Raw genomic sequence first — 27,062 nt, 5'->3', positions numbered from 1 at the left:
CGGCCCAGCAGCAGGGGAAGGGCGAATGCTGTGGAAAGAGGTAACAGCTGCGGAAGGGCAGGGCAGGGGGCACCCAGCACAGCGGGGGGGTCGACCCAGGGCGGGAGCGTGGACAGTATCCCAGTATCCCCCCAGCGCTGGAGGGGAGGCCAGGCAGGTGGGCAGGCATGCAGTTCAGGGAAGGTGTCCTGACCATTTCTATTTTCTCGGTAAAACCGACATCAAGGTCACGGGCCAAGAGTGAAGAAAGGCAAGTGCCGGAGGTCTGAGAGGGAAGCGGGGGCAAGGGCGGTATCCGAGGGCAGGAGCCACAGCGCGTGAAGGCCACCATGGCACTGCGGTCACGACCAGCTCTGGGCTGGGGGCGGGGGTGCTGCCCCGGGGGTGCCTGCCGCCAGGGTGCAACGTCCCCCCTAGGGCTCTCCACCTTGCTCCGCGTCCCCCTCTCTGGGCAGCGTGCTTTCTGGCTACGGGCCAATCGCGAGGCCCCGGGATTTATTCTCTGGGCTGGTTCGCTGTGGTCGCCTCCGGCCAGCTGCACAGGAAGGTCAAGGCCCAGCGTCTCTCCTTCCCACTCGTGTACCCCGACTTCCCTCAGGGTGGGGGGGGAACACCCCAGCCAGCAGCCTCAGGTACACTGCCCATTACGATTTCCTCACACCCTGCCCTGGCCTGCATAAATAATCCTTTTATTGAATCCCCTTGGAATGATGCTAATTTGTGTGCGCCATCTGTTTCCCGCTGGGACTCTGACAAAAGCCTATCTGTGAATAATGATTTTAATAACTCTCTGAATTCCATTAGCGCCTTGCTACTCAAATGTGACTGGGGGCCAGCGGCGCACCGTCACCCGAGAGCTGAAAAGAAATGCAGACTCTCAGGCCCCGCCTCAGACCTACAGCCCAGGATTAGCATTCGGGCAAGACGCCGCTGGTGCTGCCCTTGCACACTCACGTCTAGCAGCACGGCATCAGAGCATCCTGCGTTCACTGAAGCTCTGCTGGGTACGAAACCCCAAGGACTCACGTGGACTGGTTGAGGCCAGGGGGTCGTGAAGGAGACAGATGTGCACAGGACTCTGATAAGACCACGGAGCAGGCAAAGCCTCATGACGACACGCCCTCAAGGGCCACCGTGGACCTCGGAGATCTCAGCAAGAGGGGTCTGCAGGTCTCCACTGTTCCAGCCTGCAGTTTCCCTGGATTTGCCTCATGGTCCACGACCAACGGGGACCCCTCACCGCTTCCTCTCTATTTTCTCCAGATCCCCACCTAACGCCCAGTCTGAGCTCACTTTCTGCGTGGCGTGCTCCCTGATCTGCCTCCTATCCCTTTTTGGTCAACCAGGTAAGTTTCAGTGGCCCAGTGTGTCCCTGTGTGGCCAGGGCTTTGAGTCTCAGCCTCTCTCCCAGGCTCCCAGCTGGCCTTTGGGCTGGCTGCCAATCCCCGGCTCAGCAGGCACCGGGGGAGACGGCATAAGAGCAGTCTGCCCTGGGCTGTCTGATCAGCAGGGCCTGGGGAAGAAAGTCACACTGCAATCGCACTGCTGGTTAAAAGGGTCCTAGGGACGCCTGGGTGGCTCAGTCGAGCATCCGACTCCTGATTTCGTCTCAGGTCGTCATCTCATGGTTGTTGACACTGAGCTGCACAATGGGCTCCATGCTGAGTGCGGTTGGGATCCTCTCTTCTTGCTCTTTTTTTTTTTTTTCAATTTTAAAAAATGTTTTAGTTATTTCTGAGAGAGACAGACAGTGTGAGCAGGGAAGGGTCAGAGAGAGAGGGAGACACAGAATCGGAAGCAGGCTCCAGACTCTGAGCAAGCTGTCAGCACAGAGCCCGGTGTGGGGCTTGAACCCACGAACCGTGAGATCATGACCTGAGCCGAAGTTGGACGCCTAACCGACTGAGCCCCCCAGGCGCCCCTCTTCTTGCTCTTTATCTGCCCCTTCCCCAATAAATAATAAAATAGTCTTAAAAGATCTGAAACAAGTTTTCCAAATATTGGTCACAGGCTCTTTCACCTCTATCTACATCGCCACCTCCCGTCTCTGCTCCCCCCTCACCTCCCCCCCCACCTCCCAGGAACATCTGCATCCTCTGGCACACTCTGACAGGCATGGAGATGACTTTTCATGTTCAGCGTATTTCAAATGTTGTATAACAAAATTAATTACTTTTAATTAAACTTACCCATTTTTTATAGCTCCAAACAAATCTAAAAGGCCACGTTAAGCTTACGAGACAGCAGCCTCCCAAAGGCTTGGGCTGCTGGGCGTATCTGCTCTAAGAGGCTCACGTAATTTCAGGGATCATTTTGCATGAGTGGGTCTGATGAACAGCTTCGTAGCCTCAGTTAAGCATCGAGCAAGAATTAGTCTCTGGGTCGTCGGCCAAGTCACTATCTCTGTCCCCCCTTCCTGCACTCCGGCAACAATGCTCACTCAGTTTCCACCTCCTTTCATGATGCACAAAAACTATGAAGCCGCTTCCCTCTTTCCCCCACTATACGGGAGCAGGGGAGGGAACTGTGTGCATCTCTCACAAGCACAGAGCCTGGCATATGGTAGTTGCTGAATTTATTAAGGATTATTGAGTGGATGAATGCTCTTGCTCATTGGCTAGAAGTTTCCTTTATCTTTTTTCTCTGAGAAAAGTCCTCCCCCCCAAGTCTTAGAGGATTTCTTGCTCCCCAAGATTTCGAGGGGACGTGGTGGCCACAGGTCTAATATGTCTTCTCGGCCTGGACCCAGACGGAAGCACTACCCTCTCTCTGGTCCTGGTCTCAGAGGGTAGAAGGCTGATGGGAACATCAACACACCCTCAAGGCTCTGCTTATAACTGGCCCACCGTCACTTCCACCACATTCCACGGGCTAGAGTCAGCCATGCGGCAGGCCCAAAGGGACCGGAGGAGAAAAATTATGCTTTGCAAAGAAGGAAGGGGGGTGGTGGTGCAGTGAATATCTGCTGACAAATAATACCATACAATAAACACGAAACAAAATCTACCTGCGCTGTTTACTTGAGTTTTCTATGAACACTGTTCTGAGGTTTTAATTACTTTTCAAAACCAGCAAACTAAAATCCCCAGCAATGTACAGATTAGTCAGGATCCAGTCAGTTACAGGGACAGAATACAACTCAAAGTAGTTTATGAACTAAAGGCACGGTGATATATTTATTGAATGTTTACAAACATGGAATAATATACTGCCTTAATCCTTCCTTTATTGGGGTCAGAACAAACAAAATCCAAAACTGCACAGTAAATCAACGGTAAACCTTCAGTTTACACGCTCTTGACAAACTGAAATATGTAAACCTTCAGTCTACATACTTTGGCCCTTTGGAAATATTCGAGGCCAAGAGATCATGGGCCAGAACATTTAGTTTCAAAGTCTTCCCTGGCTGTCGTACCCTAATTCCTTTCCCACCGATCTCCCCATTACAGTCATCTTCCCCGTAACAGCCATTTTATCCAGGTGTCCTTTCTTAACATTCTACATGCTTCCTACCAGAGGGGACATACTTTTAATCGTCTTGGCCTATTGCTATTTGTTCATTAATTCCACAAGCCTTAATGAGAACCCGTTAAAGGGCAGGCACTGTCCGTGGCTCTGGGAGTGCACAGGCTGGGGAAGCACAGTCTAGAAACGTGCCACATAACAGGGGCAAGGGGCTGACAGGCGACGTCTGGGACGCTGCACGGTAAGCTCCGTAACAGAAGAAACCGCTCAGCTCGGTGCTACGCGGCAGCTGTGGCCACGGGAAGGCGCAGCTACCCCAGGACCAGCCGGGGGTCACTGCAGTAATGGGAGCAGGTCACGAGGAGAATGTGACGTCTGAATGAAGAGAGAAGCAGGGAGGATAACGGACCAACAGTGGATAGAAGAGTCACACGCAGACGACCGACAGGAGCAGCCAAGTGAAGGGCGGTCGAGTGTCTCCGTGCTGCCCTTGAGGGACACCGATCACACCAAGCAGAGACCGTATGGACACAGGCTGAGCTGGAAGTGTCTGTGGGATATGCTCCCTTGCATTCGTGAGTGATTTGCACCCAGTTATCGAAGCGTATGTGCGTGCGCTTGTGCGTGGAGTGGGCAAGAGACAGAACAGTGAGAGGGTGACAAATCTACGGTAAAACCAGCAGGCCAAAGCCAGATTTCTTTCCCCACAAAGAATCCGACCATTATTTGTAACCAAAACCAGGCTCTGTCTTGCTTGCTGACCAAGGCACTTAAGACAAGACCCAGGGGTGCCTGGGTGGCTCAGTCAGTTAGGTGGTCTGACTGGGGCTCAGGTCATGATCTCATGGTTTATGAGTTTGAGCCCCACGCCTGGCTCTGTGCTGACAGCTCGGAGCCTGGAGCTGCTTCAGATTCTGTGTCTCCCTCTCTGCCCCTCCCTCACTCTCACTCAGTCTCTCTCTCTGAAATAAACATTAAAAAAAATAGAGAGACAGAGACACAGAGCGAGACAGAGAGAGAGAGAGAGACAGACACACAGAGACAGAGAGAGAGACAGACAGAGACGACTACAGCCTACTGGGTGCTCACTCGGGCTGGTTGTGGAGCACAGTCTCCAGATGCAGGATTTGAGCAAATTTCAAAAACGTCCGCGCAATCTGCAAGTATAAGCTAAGTGATACCTTTAGGAAACCTAATTAAGAACGTGACAAATTCACTGTCCGGAACTGGCCCAGCACTATACTCGGAGACCTTCCCCTGAGAGTGCTCTCACATTACGGGACACAGTGAAAACGTTAGTACTTTATAGGAAATATGTTTATTATTTATTTATCGTTGCAATTCAAAAATACTTTTCTCAGGACTGGTCCATCATACTGTCTCTTTAGAGATATTAAATACAACAAAATTATGAGCAATTTTGCTTAATAGTACACAGAAATTCCTGTATGGTAAGCAAGAGAGGAATTTCTGACAATGAAACAAGGTCTCCAGAAGTTGCCGGTAAAACAAAGGAAGCACTTCCAATGAGAAGATGTCGGAGCGCACAGATAAAATCTAACAGAGCACATGCTGGAAAACGGGATGGAGAAACTGTGCAACCCACCCTCACCCTGAGCTTGCTCTGGGAGGGCACCAGCGTGACCCGTGAAAGCAGCTTAGGGACAGAACTGCTTTGGTCCAAGGACAGATCCTTTGGGCATGGGACTCATGTTACCTAAGTGCCCCAAAGCCAATTGTTTTTTTCACCTTCTTGTCCACATAATCAGGACCAGAGGTCTCAAGGAGAAGAGCACGGAGCATCTAGCTTTGACTTTTGAGCAGATGTAACACGAGCTCTTCATCCTCTGCTAAAGACAGGCCCGTGTCCAAAGGCTCTAAGGTCTCCCACTTGGCCTTCTTTCTGTTACGACTCGTGGGTCCCACGTCTTCCACTTCGCTGTTGTTCCTTTTCCTCATTCCCTGCTTCTTCTTGGTATCGCTGGTGGGAACAAATCCAATGATTTACTTGATAAATAACTAAATCCATTATGAAATCAAACACTTAAAATAGGACAAAATTACCAATAACAGAGAGTTGGTAAAGTGATATTATTATTCAAGAGAGAAAGAAACTGTAACATCATCAGGATATCTGTGTGTCATAAGTACCTTCCCATTAACAGATGGGGGCAGAGGGCCTCCCATGCACCAGGCACTGCACAGGGTACCCTACACACTGTCTCATCCGATCCTCACAATTCTAGGGAGCTACGGTTATGTCATCCACAACCTGGGGACCCTGGTGTCTGCACTCTGGCTCCAGACTGTGCTTGTCCTGCCACAGCAACCCGTCTGTATTAAAGTTAGATGACCCTCTCAGCGGCTAGCAGGTTCCAGGATACCAGATACTAACATCTGTTGTATTAAGTTCTCATATACAGGTCAAGAGTAAAAGAGAACCTCAAATGTCAAATTATGTAACATCAAATAAACTTTCTCCACTCAAAATCTGTATCTAAGAACCAAACATGGTCTTGGAAAAACAAACATTATAGCAGTATTCCACTCTCACCACTGTTAATCAACAAAGTACTGGAAATACTAGCTGCTGCAATCAGACAAGAAATAGAAATAAAAGGCATCCAGATTGGTAAGGAAGAAGTAAAACTGACACTATTTCCAGATGACATGATAGTAAATACAGAAAATCCTAAAGGCTCCACCAAAAAAACCTATTAGAAATAAATTCTGTAAAGTTGCAGAACACAAAATCGGTATACAGAAATGTGTTGCATTTCTATAGACTAATAATGGAGTAGCAGAAAAAGGAATTAAGAAAACAATCCCACTTACAATTGCACCAAAAGGGGTGCCTGGGTGGCTTGCTCGGTTGAGCATCTGACTCTCGATCTCGGCTCGGGTCACGGTCTCACAGTTTGTGAGTTCAAGCCCCATATTAAGCTCTGCACTGGTGGCACGGAGCCTGCTTGGGATTCTGTCTCTCCTTTTCTCTGCCCCTTCCCGACTTGTGCCCTCTCTCTCAGAACACATAAACTTAACAGAAAATTTAAAAACTTGCAACAAAAAATATCAAATCAAATCCAATCCCTAGGAATAAATTAAGCCAAGGAGATGAGAGATCTATACTATGAAAAGTATAAGACAGTGATGAAATAAATTTGAAGATGGCAAAAATAAATGGAAAGGTATAGTATGCTTATGGACTGGAAGAGTTATTATTGTTAAAATGTCCTACTATCCAAAGCAATCTACAGATTCAGTGTAATCCCTATCAAAATTCCAATGGCATTTTTCACAGAACTACAAAATATACTCCTAAAATTTGTATAGAACCACAAAAGACCCCAAATGACCAAAGCAGTATTGAGAAAGTAGAGCAAAGCTGGAGATATCATAATCCCAAATTTCAAAATAAACTACAAAGCTATAGTACTCAAAGCAGTATGGTACTGGTACAAAAACAGACATGCGTATCTATGTAACAGGATAGATAGCCCTCAAATAAGCCCAAGCTTATATGGTTAATTAATCCATCACAAAGTATGAATATACAATGGGTAAAAGACAGGCTCTTCAATAAATGGTGATGGGAAAACTGGACAGCTAGTTACATATAAAAGAATGAAACTGGACTACTTTCTTACCATACACAAAAATAATCTCAAAATAGATTAAAGACCTAAATATGAGACCTGAACAATAAAACTTCTTAAAAGAAAATATAGGCAGTGATCTCTTAGACACTAACCTTGGCAACATTTTTCCAAGTATGTCTCTCTTCATGCAAGGGAAAAGCAAAAATAAATCACTAGGGCTACATCAACCTAAAAAGCTTTTGTAGTGAAGGAAACCACCAACCAAACAACAAGGCACCCTACTGAATAGAAGATATTTGTAAATGACATACTGACAAGGGGTTAAAATCCAAAATATACAAAGCATTTATACAATTAAATACCAAAAAAGCCAAATAATCCAATTTAAAAATGGGCACAGGATGGGACGCCTGGGTGGCTCAATCGGTTAAGCGTCTGACTTCGGCTCAGGTCATGAGCTCGCAGTTCGTGGGTTCGAGCCCCACGTCAGGCTCTGTGCTGACAGCCAGATCAGAGCCTGTAACCTGTTTCGGATTCTGTATCTCCCTCCCTCTCTCTGTGACCCTCCCCTGCTCACGCTGTCTCTCTCTCTCTCTCTCTCTCTCTCTCTCTCTCTCAGAAATAAATAAAACATTTAAAAAATTCAGTTATTAAAAAATGGGCACAGGAACTGAATACATATTTTTCCAGAGAAGACACACAGATGGTCAAGAGGCACATGAAAAGATGCTCAACATCACTAATCATCAGGGAAATGCAATTCAAAACTATAATGAGGTATTAGAATAGCTAGTATAAAAAAGATAAGAAATAACAAGTGTTGGTAAGGATATGGAGTGCACCAATCTTGTGCACTGTTGGTGGGAATGTCAACTGACATAGCCACAATAAAAAACAGTATGGAGGTTCCTCAAAAAATTAAAATAGAAATATCATATGATTCCACTACTGGTTATTTATCTAAAGAAAAAGAAATCACTAATTCAAAAAGATACATGCACCTCTATGTTCACTGTAGCATTTACAATAACCAAAATATGGAAGCAACCTAAGTGTCCATCAACAGATGAATGGATAGAGAAGATGTGGCATACACACAGACACACATACACACACAGACACACACACACACACACACACACACACACACAGATCTACAGATAGGAATATTACTCAGCCATAAAAAGAAACAAAGCACTTGCCATTTGCAACAACATGGATGGATCTAGAGGACACTATGCTAAATGAAATAAGTCAGACTGAGAAAGAAAAATATCATATGATTTTGCCCATATGTGGAATCTGAAAAACAAAACAAACAAAAAGCAGAAACAGACCCATAAACATAGAGAACTGATTGTTGCCAGAGGGCAGGCAGGGGACAGGTGAAATGGGTGAAGGGAGCAGGAGGTACAGACCTCCAGTAATGGCATGCAGAAATGGCGGGCACAGGATAGGGAATATAATCAATGTTACTGTAATAGTGTTGTATGGTGACAGACGTGTCACCGTGTGGTGAGCACAGCATAAGGTACAGAGTTGGGGAACCACTATGTTGTACCCCTGAAACTAATGTAACATTGTGTGTCAGCTATACTTCAATTTAAAAAACCAAAGAACCATTATTACTGCAGTGTTCTGCGTACACCTGAGGCACAGACCATAAACATAAAGCTAGTTCCTGAAGGTACAGGAAATCACTTTATACATTAAAAATAGAAGAAAAAGCAAAACAGGAGAACATTCTCAAAGTACTGTGAGATACCATCATCATGTTCAAAGAGGACCCAATTACTGAATGCAGGATTAAAGCAGAATTAAAGCTCATCTAGCAGCCCTCGCGGCAGCAACCCTTCGTGAAGGGCCTGCTAACGGCCGGGCACCACGCTACACGCTTTACACAGATCACACCATCTATCTCCAGGGACATCCTTGGTTGGGGAGCATTAGCTTCATGCTACAATGATTAAACAATTGTATCCAGATTATAAACATAGGATACAAACCCAAGGACTCTAAATTTAGCTCCAAAGCTAGGCTATTGAAAGCAATGAGTTGACAAGCTTCAGTTAGTATTTGGAAGACAAGAAAGAAAAGAATTAGCTGTGGAAAGAACACTGATTTGGCACTAACACAGTCAAATTTTAGTCAATCAACTAACATTTCTAGGCCTTAGTCTCTTTACCTGTAAAGGTGAAGATTATATAACTTACTTGGCAGAATTGCTCTAAGAATTACTTAAAATTATATAAAGTCAAGAACATAGTAATACTCAATACATTAATTTCCTTTCTGCTTATAAACTACTTCCTTTCAAATAAATTCTCACATTGATGTTATATAATAGAAAAGAAAAAAAATCACAGAAATACTATATTCCAAGCATATGATGTATTCCAAAAAAGAACAAACTGCTCAAGTTCCAATGGAGTATATTACTTCCTAAGAAGCATGCCTAGCTATGAGTGAATGTGCCTAATCAGCATATCTACTTATGCCCAGCTTGAAGCAGAGCCATAAATAATTTCCCATTTCACCTCCCAGAAATGCTCAATGCTCTGACTCAGCAGCCATCCTCTCCCACCACTGGAGGAAAGACAAATGAGACAGCACTATGAAACTACTTACAGCCTCAAACAACTATGTTTTCAAAGGGTACTTGAAGACATAAACACGAAAAGAGTTCTCCATGATGGGAAATTAAGTTAGCAAAGATAATAATTCTTAGTGGAAAGGGGCTTTAAAAAGAAAAAAAAGTATGGAGTCTTAATCTGCTTGCATACTGCCCATCCTGTGCAAGTCCCCCTGGCTAGAGTACCAGGACTTATTTGGTACAAGATAATACTGATTTCTGCCCTGCCTGTATTTCAAGTGAATCTCAGTGCAGCTCATCAGAAGCCGCCTAATTAGTGGGCTTTACTAATGCATCCTTTGTTAATGTGGTCGTGAACATTATATTCTCTGCAGGAAATAGCTGGTTCAGATAATAAAAGGAAGATGGGAAATTTATGTAACCCAAATATTTTCATAATTAGCAGCTCTGCTGCTTTGTGGACCAGTTCAAATTCTAGAAAGGTATTTTATCCTACTCTGCATAGCAAATAAGTAGCAATTTGTATAACAAATTAATTATTAAACAACAGTATAGATGTTCAATAGGTAAGTCTCCCAAAAGGGGAATAATGCGATGAATCTAGAAAATATAAGGTAAGCAAGAAAGCAAAATATGGTCACAATGTGGTCTCTTCAGAAAAAGCCTCTTCCCAACGGTGCAGTGCTAGAGGGTGAGGTCAGCAACATGGCTGCAGAAGACATTCCCAGTCGTGTTCCTCCCAAGAACATGCGGCGTCCTTCCATGGACAGCACGGCTTTGTGGGAGCTGTGGGATCCCAGCACCAGACACCAAGAGACCTGAGAGGAGTCTCACCCAACCGCGCTTGGGTAACAGGCACGCAGACCACATTCCCAGCTGTGAGCTGGCTCCAGCCCCTCGGCAGTGGGAAAACAGCACCTTAAAGAAACACCCACGGACAAGAACCCTTGCGCAAGTCCAGGTCTCCAGGGGAGAGATTCTAGCACACTGGAGAGGACAAGAGCAACAGTGTGACTTCAAGCCTGTCACTCCTCCCCCGAGATGGCACAACTGAGGGCTGAGAGACTGTGTCCACTATTCTTCCCATGGTGGAAGGAGAGCAAGTGAGAGAGTGCCCAGCTTCCCCTGCTGTGCCTAATGCTGCCAAAAAGGCCCATGTGTCTCACTCCATCCAGAATACTAAACCATGAGCTGCATGGTTGGGGGCAGGAAAAGGCTAGGAGACTGGCAGGCAGGACTCTGAGAATAAAGGGGGTGAATCTTCCTCACGGTGTCATGCATCTGATCAAGAACCCTGCCCATGGCACCCTCCTACACTGTTGGTGGGAACGTAAACGGGTGCAGCCCCTCTGGAAAACAGTGTGGAGGTTCCTCAGGAAACTAACATTAGAACTCCCCTATGACCCAGCAATAGCACTGCTAGGAATTTACCCAAGGGACACAGGAGTGCTGATGCATAGGGGCACACGTACCCCGGTGTTCATAGCAGCACTCTCCACAATAGCCCAAACATGGAAAGAGCCTAAGTGTCCATCAACGGACGAATGGATCCAGAAGATGTGGTTTATCTATACCATGGAATACTACATGGCAATGAGAAAGAATGAAATCTGGCCACGTGTAGCAACATGGATGGACCTTGAGGGTGTTATGTTGAGCAAAATAAGTCAGGCAGAGAAGGACAGATACCATATGTTTGCACGTATAGGAGGATTAGGAGGAACTTGATGGAGGAACAAGGGGGAGAAGAAGAGGGGAAATGGTGGGGGTAAAGGGAGAGAGGCAAACCATGAGAGACTCTTGAATGCTGACAAAAACTGAGGACTGATGGATGTGGGGGGAGGGAATGGGCATGGAGGAGGACACTGGTGGGGATGAGCCTGGGTGTTATGTGGAAACTAATTTGACAATAAACTATTTGATGAGAAAAAAAAAAAAAAAGAACCCTGCCCATGAACCAGCGGAGATGCCCTACACACAGACCCCTCCAAGTGGCCCATGGGAACTCCCCAGCACTCATGTGCCTCACCCATACCCTCCACCACCTGTGCCCAGTTCCCTGTGCCTGCTCCTGACTGGTGGTGGGAGCAAGCTCTGGAAGATAGCTGCTGAGCATGACCCAAATCTGCAGGTCAGGGAAAGACCACGGCAGCATTAGTGCGATTCTTGGGAAAGCAAAAGGGAAGCTGTGAGCATTTGGCCTGATGTGTTGCAAGATCAAGAGAAGACATACCAGTCAAAAAAAATTCTGCCACAATAAGAAGCAAGAAGTGTGGAGCAGGTGAGAAAACCTCAGAATCTGTAGCTGACCCAGGGGTGACAGAGGCATTTAGTAGAAGACTCTCTTGAAGGCAGTTAGTAGAGACTAAGGGAGGTGACTGCTACTGCAGATGTGAAGACAGCAACACAAAATTTCAAGCAATGTGACGGATTTAGGAAGGCTGACACCACCGAAAGGTCACAGAAAATTTCCAACAGCTGATCCCAAAGATATGAAGATCTACAATTTACTGGATAAAGAAATTAAAATAGCTGTTTTAAGGAAGTTCAACAAGGTACCAAAAAACAAACAAACAAAAACAAAAACAAAAAAACCAGAAAACTCAACTGAGCCAGGAAAACTGTATAGACAAAATGAGAAGTTTAACAAAAAGACAGAAATTATTTACCAAATGCCCCAGAAACCCTGCAGTTGAAGAACACCATGAATTAAATAAAACCTCAGAAGGGAGGATCGTCAGAAGAAATCAAGCAGAAGAAAGAATCTGCAAGTTAGAAGACAGAAACTTGGAAATTATCCAGTCAGAGAAGAACACAGGAAAAGAATGAAAGAGAGTGAAAAAAGCCTACATTACCTATGACTTACCTTCAAAAGAAACACTCTGTAAATCACTGGAATCTTGGATGGAGACAAGAGGAAGAAGGGAGCAGAAAGCTTATTTAAAGAAATCATAGATGAGAACTTCCCACATCTGGGGAGAGATTTGGATATCCAAGTTATTGAAGGTTTTAGGTCCCCAAACAAATTCAATTCAAAGAAATTTCTTTCAAGACACATAATAAAACTGTCAAAAATCAAAGACAAAGACAGAATCTTAAACAGAGCAAGAGAAAAGAAACTTGTAACTGACAAGGGAATTCCAATAAGGCTCTTAGCAGATTACTCAGCAGAAACTTTACAGGCTTAGGAGGATATGAAAGAAAAAAACTCCAACCAACAATACTCTATCCAGCAAAGATGTCCTTCAGAAATGAAAGGTTGATGACAACTATCCTGGACAAACAAAAGCTGAAAGAATCCAAGTTGAAATGAAAGGATTCAGAGTACATGAAAACATATGAAATTATCCAATAAACTGGTCAAGTACATAGTTAAATTCAAAAGATGCTAGTGCTGTAATATGGTGGTGTGTTCACCACAAAACTCCAGATTATTGAAGGTTAAAGGTTAAAGGGCAAGAGTATTAAAAATAACAATAAGCTACAATGGGGCACCTGGGTGGCTCAGTTGGTTAAGCGTCCAACCTTTGCTCAGGTCATGATCTCAAGGTTGGTGAGTCTGAGCCTTGTATCGAGCTCTGTGTTGACAGCTCAGAGCTTGGAGCCTGCTTGGGAGTCTGTATCTCCTTCTCTCTCTCTCCCTCCTCCACTCAGGCTATGTCTGTCTCTCTCTCTCAAAAATAAACATAAAAAAATAACAATAGCTATAATATTGGCTAATGAACACACAATATAAAAAGAGGTAAATTTTGACACCAAAAACCTAAGAGGGGAGTAATAGAAGTTTTGAATGCAATTGAAATAAGCCATTATTAGCATAAAACAGACTGTTATATCTATAAGATGTTTTATGTAAGCTTCATGGTAACCACAAAGTAAAAACTTAAAGTAGATCAACAAAAGATAAAGAGAAGGGAATGAGGGCATATCTCTATAGGAAATCAATTCAAAAAGGAAGATAGCAAGAGAGGAAGAAAAAATCAAGGGATGACAAAACAGAAAAGAGATAACATTAGTAAGTCCTTACCTATGAATAATTATTCTAAATAAAATGAATTAAATCCTCCAACCAAAAGGCATAGAATGGCTGGATGGATAAGACCCAACATTATACTGCCTACAAGAAACTCATTTCATCTTTAAGAACATATAGTCCTTAAAAATGAAAGGCTGGAAAAAGGTATACCATGCAACTGGAAACCAAAAGAGAGCAGGGGTAGCTATACTTATATGAGACAAAATATACTGCTGGGAGCCGCAGTGGCCTCACTGGAGGACAGTCTCAGTGAGGAAATGACAGCATTTGCACAGCTCCTGCCATGAGAAACGAAAACTGGTATCTCCTTCTGCTACTACTGGCTCATGTTGGAATTGAGCCTGCTGGTATTGACCAGGCCTCACAATATTCCAGATCAGACCGATATTCCCCACACAGATTCCTCATAAGGAAAAGTATATTCCTTCTCTTCAAAAGAGATTTTAGATGAAAGCACTGTGGATGATTGTCAAAAGGCTCTTCCTATGGGCCTTGCAGATCCAAGACTTAGATAATAAAGGGGGTTAAGAACACAAGAGTTACAACTGAGCCTGGCCCTGAGACAAAGAGCCTAATTTAGAGTTAAGGAACAGATAAGGGCAGAACTTAAGTTAATACTTATACGTCTTCTAACTGTTGATGGATGGCAGTCCCTTCCCTAAGGCCTACTTTCCACAAACACCCTCCCTCACATTGGCGGCTGGGATGAGGATAGATAAGAGTAGTTAAAACAACCCAAAAACAAAGGCCGACACATTTAGGGCCTCCATGGTGTTTACACATTCAGCATCAGGTCAAAAAGGTTTCCACAAACAACTTATTAACCAGTTCAAAAACATTGGTCCTCTTGTGAGCCAGACTGAATGACTCCCAGCCCATCTATACATGTAACCTATGACCTAACCTTAGTGTTATTAACTTAGAACAAATATGTATGTCATCCTGTTTTTCACTAAGAACATCCTGTTATTTTCTTAGTTGTGAGATTTACTCAACCTCATTACGATTGGGGTAATTCTGAAGAATACTTCTGTAAAACCAGTTTTTGTACACTTTTCAAGGCATCTTATCCCGAAGAGTTTTCCATTGTAAGGATTCCTTTTTCTGATCTCATGTTGTCATTGGACCTTTAAATAAAGACACCAAAACCGACAGGACAGAGATGCCTGCCTGGTGATCAGAAAGAATCTCGGGGCTCTCTCACTCTCTCTTGCCGACACTGTCCATCCTTCAGGGACCCCTGGACCGGCTGGAGCAGGCCTCCAGCAATATACCATAAGCCAGAAACAATAACAAAAGATGAAAAATAGCATACCATGATGATAAAGTCACTTCATTAAGAGAATATAACAATCATAAACATATATACACCCAACATAGGAGCAATACAATGTATTTAGTAAATATTAACAAACTGAAGGGAGAAATACCGATACAATAAGAAAAGAGAACTTCAGTAATCCACTTTCAACAATGGCTAGACTATCCAGACAAACAGGATTAATATGGAAATGTTGAAAATGAACTATGCTTTGGATAAATGGACCTGATATATGCACACAAAACATTCCACATGGCAGCAACAGAATACATGTTCTTCTCAAGCACATTATGGAACAATCTCCAGGGCAGATCATATGACAGGTCACAAAACAACTCTCAGCAAATTGTAAGACTAAAATCTTAGTGAGTATCTTTAACACCACAATGGTATGAAACTAGAAAACAATTACAAGAGGAAAACTGAAAAATTCATAAATATGTAAAATCCAACATCATCATCTTGAACAACCACTGGGTGAAGGAAGAAATTTTAAAAAACATTTTTTTTAATCTCCAAAAATGGAAACACAAGATACTAAAACCTGTGAGATACAGCAAAAGCATTTCTAAGTAGGAAGCTTATAATGTTAAAGGCCCACATTAAGAAAGAAGAAAGATCTCAAATAACCTAAGTTTTCACCTCAAGGGAACTAAAAAATGAACAAACGAAGTCCAAAGTTAGCAGAAATAATGAAATACAAAGATCAGGAAAAACATAAGTAAGAGACCAGAAAAACAAATCAAGAGAGATCACCAAAACCAGTAACTAGGTTTTTTTAAAGGTAAGCAAAACTAACAAACATTTAGCTAGTCTAACTCAAGAAAAAAGAAAGCAGACTAAAAATCAGAAACTAGAAAGGAGACTTAACAACTGATCCCACAAAAAATATAAAAGATCATGAGATGATTATGGAATGATGATGGAAAAATTATCAGCAACATATTAGCAAACTAAATTCAACAGCACAGTAAAAGAATCACACAACACGAGTAAGTTGGGATTCACCCCTGGGATGCACGTATGGTTCAACATATCCAAATTAATAAATGTGATATAGCAAATTAATAAAATGAAAAATAAAAATCATATAATCATCTCAATAGATTAGAAAAAGCATTTGACAAAATTCAACAATCTTTTCTTGATTAAAAACTCAGCAGAGAGAGAATATACGTCAACATAATAAAAACCATATATGACCAAGCCATGGTTAACATTATACTCAGTAATGGTTGAAAGCTTTTTCTCTAGGATCAGGAACAATTCAAGGATGCCCATTCTGATTATTTCTATTCAACATAGTAATAGAAGTCCTAGTAAAAGCATCAGAGAAGAAAAAAAAGGCATTCAAATCAGAAAGGAAGTAAACTGGTTATTGTTTGCAGATATGATCTTATATATAGAAAATCTTAATGACTCCACCAAAAACTGTTAGAACTAATGAATAAATTAGGTAGACTTGCAAGAAACAAAAACAGTAACATTTCTTTAGATTAAAACTAAGTTATCTGAAAAAGAAATTTAAAAATACTACCCCATGCATATATAACAACATTGAAAACCTTCTTGGGAATAATTTTAATTAAGTAGGTGAATTATCACTATACTGTAAACTGGTACAACTTTGATGAGAGAAATTTGAAAAAGACAAATAAATAGAAAGATATCCCATATTCACGGATCAGAAGAATTAATGCTGTTAAAATACCCACACTATTTCAAATTATCCATACTTTCAATGCAATCCTTATGAAAATTCCAATGGCATTTTTCACAGAAACAGAAAAATGAATCCTAAATTCATAAAATCACTAAAGATTCCAACAAGCCAAGGCAATCCTATGAAAGAACAAATCCAGAGATATCACAATCCTGACCTCAAACTATAAAAGCTAAAGTAACCAAGCCGGTAGTATGGTACTTATATAGAAAGAGGTAACACAGAACAACACAACAGAGAGCCCAGAAATAAATCTTTGCACATATGGACAATTAATACCTAACAAGGGAGCAGAAAATAGTCAGTGGAGAAAGGATGATCTCTTTAATAAAAGGTGGTATGAAAACTGGATAACCACATTTAGAAGAATGAAACTGGACTCCTTTCACAAAACATAACACAAAATGGATTAAAGACCTAAAAAGAAGACTCCAAACCATAAAACTCCAGAAGAAAACATAGGGATAAATCTCTATGACACTGGTCTTGGCAACAGGTTGTCTCTGATAAGACACCAGAAACACAGTAAACAAATGTCAATAAGGCTACATCACAATAGAAAGCTTCTGCACAGCAAAACGAACAAAAATGAAACCTACAAAATGGAGAAAATATTACAAGCCATATATACGATAAAAATTTAATATCCAAAATATATAAGGAAGTCCTACAACTCAATAGCAAAACAAAACAAAAGAACAACAACCCAAAAACAAAATCCCTTCAAATAGTGTGATTAAAAAATAGGCAGAGTAGGGGTGCCTGGGTGGCTCGGTTGGTTGGGCGTCCGACTTTGGGTCAGGTCATGATCTCACAGTTCGTGGGTTTGAGCCCCGCATCAGGCTCTGTGCTGACAGCCGCTTAGAGCCTGGAGCCTGCTTCAGATTCTCTATTTCCCTCTCTCTCTCTGACTCTCCCCTGCTCACGCTGTGTGTGTGTCTCTCTCTCTCAGAAATATATAAAACACTAAAAAATTTTAAAAAAATAGGCAGAGGAACTGAATAGACATTTTCCAAAGAAGACATACACACGGCCAATAGGTACGAGAAAAGGTGCTCAAAGATCACTAATTAAGAGGGAAATGAAAATCAAAGCCACAGTGAGATATGACCTCATACCTGGTAAAATTTGGCTGTCATCAAGAAGACAAGAGATAACAAGGTGCTGGTGAGAGCGTGGAAAGGGAATCTTTGTGCACTGTTGGGGAGAATGCAACCAGTACAGCCTCTATGGAAACAGCATGGAGGTTCCTAAAAACAGAACTACCAAATGATCCACAAATACCTGTTCTGGGTATATTATCCAGAGGAAAAGAAAACAGGATCTTGAAGAGTTATCTGCATTCTCATATTCATTGCAACCTTATTCACAATTGGCAGAAATGAATACAACCCAAGTGTCCAGTTCAGATGGATGGAGAGATGATATGGCATATTATACATACACAATGGGATATTATTGAGCCATGAGAAAAAAGGATATCCTGACATTTGCAATAAAATGGATGGACTTTGAGGGCATCATGTTAGACAGAGAAAGATGAAATCTGTATGGTATCACTTATATGTGGAATCTAAAAAAAGGCGAACACAGCAATCAAAGACTAGAATGGTAGTTACCAGAGGCTAAGGGGTAGGTGAGAGATGTTGGTCAAAGGTACAAAGTTCCAGTTTTAAGATAAGTTCTGGGGATCTAATGTACAACATGGTGATTATAGTTAACAATATTGTATTAGATACTTGAGAGTTGCTAAGAAAGTAAATGGTTAATGTTATCATCACACACACACACACACACACACACACAGTAATGCTATAGAGGTGTTAGCTAATAATACTAGAATGTGAATTATTTCACAATATGTAAGTATATCCAGTAACATGTTGTACACCTTACATTTAACACAATGGTCTACGTCAACTATATCTCAATAAAGCTAGGGGAAACTGTGGCACTATAAACCTTTATTTATATCCTTTATTTATAAATATATTCATATACTTATATGAATCAAGTGGAAGGGTTCCAACCTTGTAGAGTTAATGTTCCCTGGTCATTTACTCAATCTAATTAAGACCTGGGAGGGACGTCCTTAGGATTGGTTGACAGCCTAATGCATGTAACAGTGAGTTAGTTCTAGTTTCTTGGTTCTTTGCTTATTATCTGCAATTGCTGGACGGGGCTCTTGCCCCTCCCAATCAAGAGCTCTGTTGGCTGCCCCATGGGAGCACATCACTGATACAGTTTACCAGTCACATGGTGGAACATTATGAAAACAGGTATGCTGGAAGAGAGAACCACAATACAGGTGGGAAACAGCAGTAACATCTGTGAATCTTCTTCCCAAAGGACGTTTATGCCACTGAACTGACGGAGGTAAGGAGGCTCACAGTATGAACTGACAACTAGGTGGTGGCCTACAAAACGGGGCCAAAAGTCGGGGCCTGAGCTCTGCATTTTATTTTTATTTCAGTATTTCTATGGGACATAAAATGTCAAACACTCTCCACATACCTCAAATCTATGAAGTCAATGTCAAAAAGGGCCATCTTACTGTTCAACGTTGTAACATTGCAATATACTGCTGATATAGCACAGCTTAAAAAGCAGAAGCATGGCTCAGGGCACTAAAAGCCTCACTATGGTTCTAAACACAAAACCACCAAAGCAAAAGAATTTAGAACTATTTATCTTTCAACAATCCAATTAATAGAGAGATTTAATTAGTAAAATCTGGTGTGTCATTTAAAGAACTAATCATACAACACAAAGAGAAATATATTGTAATATGTAATCTGAGCCGACAGTAACAGGGAAATGTTACTTCAATGGCTTTGAAATTTTAGTGAAGATGATCACATGGAAGCGTGTCACAATACTCAATGTAAACATGCACAACCACTTATTCACTGATAATAAAAGGATTTAACAGTGAAATGTGAATTCAACTTCAACATCTTAATAAATACATTACTGACTTTTAAATGGAATATGACTTTCTAAGTTTTCTGAACCCAAAACTCATTTTCTCCCAGAAAATGAACAGATTTTTCAGGAGGTTTGAGCTCCGGGTTTACACATTTTGATTTTTTCAGGTGCTGGCAGCTGCCTGTTCACCCAGACTGAGTAGAGCCTGTGTTAAGCACATTTATGAGAAACCAAAGAGGGAGGAACACCTGATAAGGTCAACCTTCCTCCCGGCGCCTCTTCCTGGACTCTTCAAATGAGGCCCTTGTGTAGATCAGAGACCCCGCCTGTGTGTCCCACCTGTGGCTTCTGTCAACGGGGTGCCTCCCTCCTGCTTATCCCTCCCTTGTTTTAAGAACCATCTTCTATTTCTAGGGGCACCTGGGTGGCTCAGTCAGTTGAGTGCTAACTCACCTCAGGTCATGATCTCACAGTCTGTGGATTCAAGACCTCCCCCCCACCCCCCGTCGGGCTCTGTGCTGCCAGCTCAGAGCCTGGAGCCTGCTTTAGAGTCTGTGTCTCCCTCTCTCTCTGCCCCACCTCTGCTTGTGCTCTGTCGCTTTCTCTAAAAATAAAATAAACACTAAAAAAAAGAACTATCTTCAATTTGTCATCTTTCATGAAAGATACCCAAATTCCCTATTAAAAGTTATCTCTTTCCTCTGAATGCCTACAACTCTTAATTGTTTGTTAGTAATTTTGATTTAGCATTACTCCTTCCTAACACTAAAGTGATCTTTTTTACCTGTATGCATTGTAATTCCTAATTAGAATGTAAAAACTCCTGGGTAGAAATATCACTACTAAATTTCCTGGAGGGCAATTTGGTGGACCTTTCAAAAATCTTTCAAGTGTGCCTATCCAGCAATTTCACTTCTGAGAATTTATCCCAAAGAAATAAATAAGGATGTGTATAAAGATTTAGTTACAGAATACTCAAGGCAAAACTGTTATCTCAGAAAGTTGAAAACCCAAACATCCAATCATAAGGGACTCATTTGTTAAATAAGTTATAAAATTAGAAATGAAGACACTATGTAGCTTTTAAAAACACTGTTGCAGGAATTTCTTTATTGACACTGAAAACAGTTACAAAACCAATACAGAATAAGAGTCCATCTTTAATAAAGGCTTCTATGTATGTTTGCTGAGAAAAAGACCTGGAAGATTTTTTTAGATTTTTTTTTTTCTGTAACAAACTTGTATTACTCTGTGCAATAAAAAAGAAAATTACATTTGAAGGGAAAAGTAGTTCTGGGCAAAGAATAACTACAGTTATTCTTTGTAACTCCACAAAGCTCAGAAGCGTGCGAGTAGGTGTGACATACAGGCTTTAACTTGGGCCCCTGTATCCACAGAGGTATGGGGAAAGGGGAACTTTCTCCTGACAGGGCAGATGGGTGACGAGTCAGTTTACACATTTCAAGACACCCACAACTATGTGCCCGAGACTAAGTTCTGGCTCCAATTTTATTAACTGAGCTTTGTAAACATTTGACTGATCTGGAAATTGTCTTGGTCAATAAAACAAATATGAAACATTAACTTTTTATTAACATTCTTAAAAGACAAAAATCTTTCGCCAATGTAGGGACCATGAAGGTTGAAAGCAAAAGTTCTCTGTGATGATGAAAATGGCACAAGCCATTGTTCTAGACTCAAAAACTGTGCTCCATGAACCATGGGCCATAGAGAGTAATTTCTCAGAGTTCGGTTAGTTCTACTTTTTAGTTTTACCTGTTAGGCTTCTAAGAAAGCCATACAATATGATTTCCATGCTCACTATTCCCCAAGGAGAAAATAAAAAGTTAAAAAATAGTCTTATATTTGCTAATGACCTATCAGATGAAGGGTTAGTATCCAAAATCTATGAAGAACTTACCAAACTCAACCCTCCCCCCAATAATCCAGTGAAGAAATGGGCAGAAGACATGAATAGACACTTACCCAAAGACATCCAGATGGCTAACAAACACATGAAAAGATGCTCAACATCTCATCATCAGGGACATACAGGTCAAAACCACAATGAGACAGCACCTCACACCTGTCAGAGTGTCTAAAATTAACAACTCAGTAAACAACAGATGTTGGCAAGGATGTGGAGAAAGGGGAACTCTCTTGCACTGTTGGTGGGAATGCAAACTGGTGCCGGCCACTCTGGAAAACAGTATGAAGATTCCTCAAAAAATTAAAAACAGAACTACCCTACGACCCAGCAACTACACTAATACGCATTTATCCTAAGGATACAAAAATGCTGATTCAAAGGGGCACATGCACCCCAGTGTTTATAGCGGCCCTACTGACAAGAGTCGAAGTATGGTAAGAGCCCAAATGCCCATCAACTGATGAATGGATAAAGAATGGAATATTATTCGGCAATGAAAAAGAATGAAATCTTGCCATTTGTAGCAATTTGGAAGGAACTAGAGTGTATTATGCCAAGTGAAGTCAGTCAGTTAAGAGAAAGACAAATATCATAGAATTTCATTCATATGTGGAATTTGAGCAATTCCACAGAGAAAGGGAAGGAAACATTAGATAAAAACAGAGAGGGAGGCAAACCATAAGAGGCTCTTAAATACAGAGAACAAACAGGGTTGATGGGGGTGAAGAGGTGGGAGGTAGGTTAAATGGGTGATGGGCATTAAGGGAGAACGTTTCAGGATGAGCACTGTGTGTCATGTGTAAGAGATGAATCACTGGGTTCTACTCCTGAAGCCAAGACTACACTGTATGTTAACGAACTTGAGAATTAAAAAACAAAACCAAAAAACTCACCAGTCTTCATAAGTCTAAGTTCTTATTGAAATATCATACATTAAGCCTTAAGTATGTAACACTCCTCCCATTCCTGACACTATGTGTGCTTAAAGGAAGGTTCTTTGTGAAGCATACCTTGGCTCTTGTAATTCTTCAACATTTCAGTGACTGCATTCTACTGTTATTTAGAATTATTATTATAATCTTTAAGGTCTCCCATGACCTGGTATAGGCTTGCCTCTGTATCCTTTTCTGCATTATACCCCTTTGTTTAATACACCCCCTGTTCTTCTGAACTACTTTTTAGTCGCTAGTATGCTCTAGACTCTCAATTTCTTTTGCCTCCATTTGGAACTCCCCTTTCCTGTTTCATAACTATGTAAATTGTAAACGCTCCATATACTTCAAAACCCATTCAAATGTCATCTCCTCCTTGAAGATTCCACCTTGCATGTTCCCGCTTTATGTACTGTTTATGCCTCTCCCGTGGTACTCATTCTGAATGACATTATGGTGATTTTATGTAGCTCTCTTTCCTATGCCTAATAAATTATTAGCTTTGTGAGGTCAGGGGAATTTGTCTTCATCCCTGAAGATGGCCTGAATAAAGAAATCATTCAGTAAATGTCCACTAATCTGAATGGTAGAAATAGTGACCTTGCTGGGGTTGTTCAAATGGCCAAGAAGTACCACTACTGCAGTGAAGAGGGCAATGTTTCAACAGATTTTGCTTCTAATTCCACTTCCAACAGAGTCACAGAGGAGAGCACTATTCATGGGAGCACCTCCAGAGCATTCAGTCCAGTCTGCGGGTGCACAAGTTCCTGGCATCCTAAATTCTGGCTTTATACATGTTTTTCAAGATTATATAAACAAGATAAGATGTCATGGCCAATTATCTGGATTTTCAGTACATAAAGGTTAGTTTCTACCTCCTGCCAGTCTTCTCAGCTTCCTCCTCCTCTGTCCATTACTTCAAAATCCAGGTTTCCAGGTTCCATCCTCAGCTCTTTATTGTTCTCATTTTACATCTTCATTCTGGATATTTATGTAATAGTTCAAGTATTTCAACTATCTTCCATAATGCTAATGACTTTAACGATATGCATCTTTAGCCTAGAGTTCTTCCCTGACCACCCATCAGCATGTTCAACCAGCTCCTGGGTATCTCTGCCTTCATCTTCAAAAGCACCTCACACTCATCATGCCCTAACTACCACATCTCCCCCAAACTGTTTCGCCTACATCTGCCTTCTGAGTGAACAGTAACGCCCTTATTAAAGGCTGGAAGTTGTCTTTAACCACATTCTCCTTCACAACCTTAATTTAATTGATCAATTCTATCCTAACCTCTCGCAAATCCATCTAAGTTTTCCCAGCATGTCCGCAACTACCCTAATTTAGGCTTTGTCATTCCATCCCCTCCTTCACATGACGCAACTCCGGGAAGCTTTTCCAGGCCATCTCCTTCTGGGTGAAGTGCCCTCTGAGGTGCTCCCCCCCCATATACTACAGATTCCTCCATGACATCATCTCACAGAGAGATCATCTACTTACTTACCTGCTCCCCTCATTAATCTGCAAGTTCCTGGAGGACAAAAACTTTACCTTATTCTTCTTTGTGGCTACACTGCCCTAGTATCCAGGGGCTCGATAAATGTTTCTGAAATAAATGATGAAGAAAGCCAGTGGACTGAGCTTCAGTACCGTGAAATATCTGATTGGTCCACTCTCTAACATGTAGGGTCAGAGATAACGATCTTTCTAATCAAAATCACATTCTTACCTTCTTTGCAAGCTGCTATGTAAGCAGACATTTAAACCTGTGCTGCATTTTTCTTTTCAAAAAAGGCATCATTAATTCCAAAGAAATCCAATAGATCAAAGCCACAGTGAAAATTAAAACAAGGCAGAAGTAAAATAATACCAGAAAGAAGTACCCAATAACCTCAGACTCAAAATAAGAAACGAGGCAATATTTCAAACATTATAGAAAGAGCATAACCTGGCATTTCAATTCAACAAACAAATAATTTTTATTTTCTTTCCAACAATACACGTAACTTCTCTGGCAGGCATACATCTCATGTCCCAAAGAATATCTCCTTTATCTTCCCTCTCCACAATGTTTCATGTTGAAATGGTTACTTTTTAAATTTTTTAAAGTTTATTTTGAGAAAAAGAGAGCAATTGAGCATAAGTGGGGGAGGGTCAGAGAAAGAGAGAGGGAGGGAGAAAGCGAGGGAAAGGGAGAGGGAGAGATGGGGAGGGAGGGAAAGAGAAAGAGAGAGAGAGAGCGAGCACGCAGAAGCATCCCATGCAGGTTCCACACTGTCAGTGCAGAGCCTGACTCGGAGCCTGAACTCAGAAACCATGAGATCATGACCTGAGCTGAAACAAGAGTTAGACGCTTAACCAAATGAGCCACCCAGGCACCCCTGAAATACTAAATTTTTAAAATCAGTTACTAAATATGGCTTTACAAAAATTTTGGTATGGAGTGAAGAGAGGGGTTTTGGGGTCAGATCTGACTGGGATGCTAGCAACTGCCTAAAACAAAGGTTAAAATGGCTTAACTTCATGGAGTGTCACTTTTCTTAAATGTGAATATCTACCTTATAGAAAATAACTGATAAGCAAGTGATACACGCATAGCAAATGCACTGTGTTACCTATATCTCTTCCAACTCCCCATGGTGGGAAGTATACGTATTTTATGTTTCTTTTAATGCTATATGGGTTATATTGGACTTTATCATGTACGGTGAAAGCCTTTTAATTTAAAATGCCTTGAGTTCCAAACAGTCTTAAGTCTGTAAAGTATCATATAGTTTTTCACTGAAAATCAGGGCCCCTGGGTGGCTTAGCTGGTTAAGCGTCAGACTCTTGGTTTCGGCTCAGGTCACGATCTCATGGTTTGTGAGTTCAAGCCCCGCACTGGGCTATGCACTGATAGCACAGAGCCTGCTAAGGATCTCTCTCTGCTCCTATCCCATTCTCACTCTCTCACTCTCAAAATAAATAAAACAAAGTGATATAAATGATAGATAAAGTGAAGGCTAACACCTAAAACCCATTAAGCAGAACAGGCTACTGAACAAGAGTAGGCAAAGAAGAGAACTATAAAACCTGACCATTACAACCCAGGTTTTGGCTGCTAAGCTCATGTCCTAATGATGGGGAACTGCACACGGGAAGAGGTGCTGGGTTGGATCAGGAAGGCATGTGGCATGGTGGGGTAGGAGGGGTCAGCCCCTTGCTGGGTAAAAACCCAAGGCAGAGGTCCCATAAAGGAGAGAGACTTCTGGGTACTGTGGTTGGTCAAAGTTCTCAGCAACAGCAGCCTTTGGTGCTTTTATTAAAATTCTCATTAGTCCTACCTAAAACAGAAAACCTTAAGCTTTGAGAGGTTGGGAATATACTTCCATTCATAAGGAAGTGCTCTGCTAAGTTAAAACTTCGTGTTAAATGGAGTAAGATTTCATTCACCCTGTATATATTACCAAATCTTAAAAAAAATTTTTTTTTTATTGTCAGGTTCCACTGTACTCACAAGTTAAAAAAAACAACCAGCTTTCTTCAAACCATAAAATTCTTACAGAATGTCTAAAATCTAAAGCACTGACAATACCAAATGCCGGTGAGGGTGGGGAGCAACTGAATCATTCATTCACTGCTGGTGGGCATGCAAAATAGCACAGAACCTTGGGAAGATGATTTGGCAATTTCTTAAAAAATTGAACACACTCTTACCATGTGATCTAGCAATTTTACTCATTGGTATTTACCCAAAGAAGCTGAAAACTGTGCCCATAAAAAACCTGCACATGAATGTTTACAGCAACTTTATTCATAATTGCCAAAACTTGGAATCAACCAAGATGTCTTTCAATAGAAGAATGGAAAACTAAACAGTAGCACGTCCACACAGTGGACTATTACTCAGTGATAAACTGAAACGAGCCATCAGGCCATAAAAAGACATGGAGGAAATGTGAAACTGTATCGCTAAGTAAAAGAAGCCGCCTGAAGAGGCTATATACTGTATCACTCCACCTACACCACATTCCAGAAGCAAAACTATGGACAAATACCAATGATTGCCAGCGCTTGAGTGGCAGGAAGAAAAAAGGGTGGGGAGGGAAAGGAAGAAGGAATGAACAGGTAGAGCACAGGGGTTTTCAGGGCAGTGGAACGATTCTGTAAGATCCCATAAAAGTAGATACATGTCATTATGTATTTATCAAAATTCAGAGAATGTACCACACAAAGAGTGAATCCTAGTGTGAACTATAAACTTTGGATGATGATGCGTCAGGACAAGTTCATGGATGGCCACAGACACTAATAAAATGTTGGTAACAGAAAAGGCTATCGTGTGCTGGGGGGTAAATATAGAAGCTCTACTTTTCATTAAATTTTTACTATAAAAACTAATTGCAAAAAAAAAAAACCTATTCATAAAAAGATATGCATAGTTCAAGAGTTGATACACCATCAACATAACCTCAAGTATTCGTTTTCTCCTCTTATCCCCAGAGAACGACATGCTGTAACCCCTAACCTCAGGTTACGTCCCAGTCTTCAGGGGG

At 41.7% G+C, this 27,062-nt stretch overlaps 1 protein-coding gene across 1 annotated transcript in view; it reads right to left on the bottom strand.

The window, feature by feature from the left end:
* Positions 1-4,764: 4,764 nt before the first annotated feature.
* The window catches only part of DDX10 (DEAD-box helicase 10), a 294,804-nt gene continuing 272,506 nt past the window's right edge, over positions 4,765-27,062 (bottom strand). The window contains exon 18 of the mRNA XM_039229231.1: positions 4,765-5,446. Within this exon, the coding sequence (XP_039085162.1) occupies positions 5,269-5,446 (178 nt within the window). The 3' untranslated portion in view covers positions 4,765-5,268. The remainder of the gene's footprint in view (positions 5,447-27,062) is intronic.

The sequence above is a fragment of the Hyaena hyaena genome, unplaced genomic scaffold, assembly GCF_003009895.1.
Source record: "Hyaena hyaena isolate Hyena2069 unplaced genomic scaffold, ASM300989v1 scaffold_36, whole genome shotgun sequence".
Classification (NCBI taxonomy): domain Eukaryota; kingdom Metazoa; phylum Chordata; class Mammalia; order Carnivora; family Hyaenidae; genus Hyaena; species Hyaena hyaena.
This window is presented reverse-complemented; position numbering and strand designations above follow the sequence as displayed.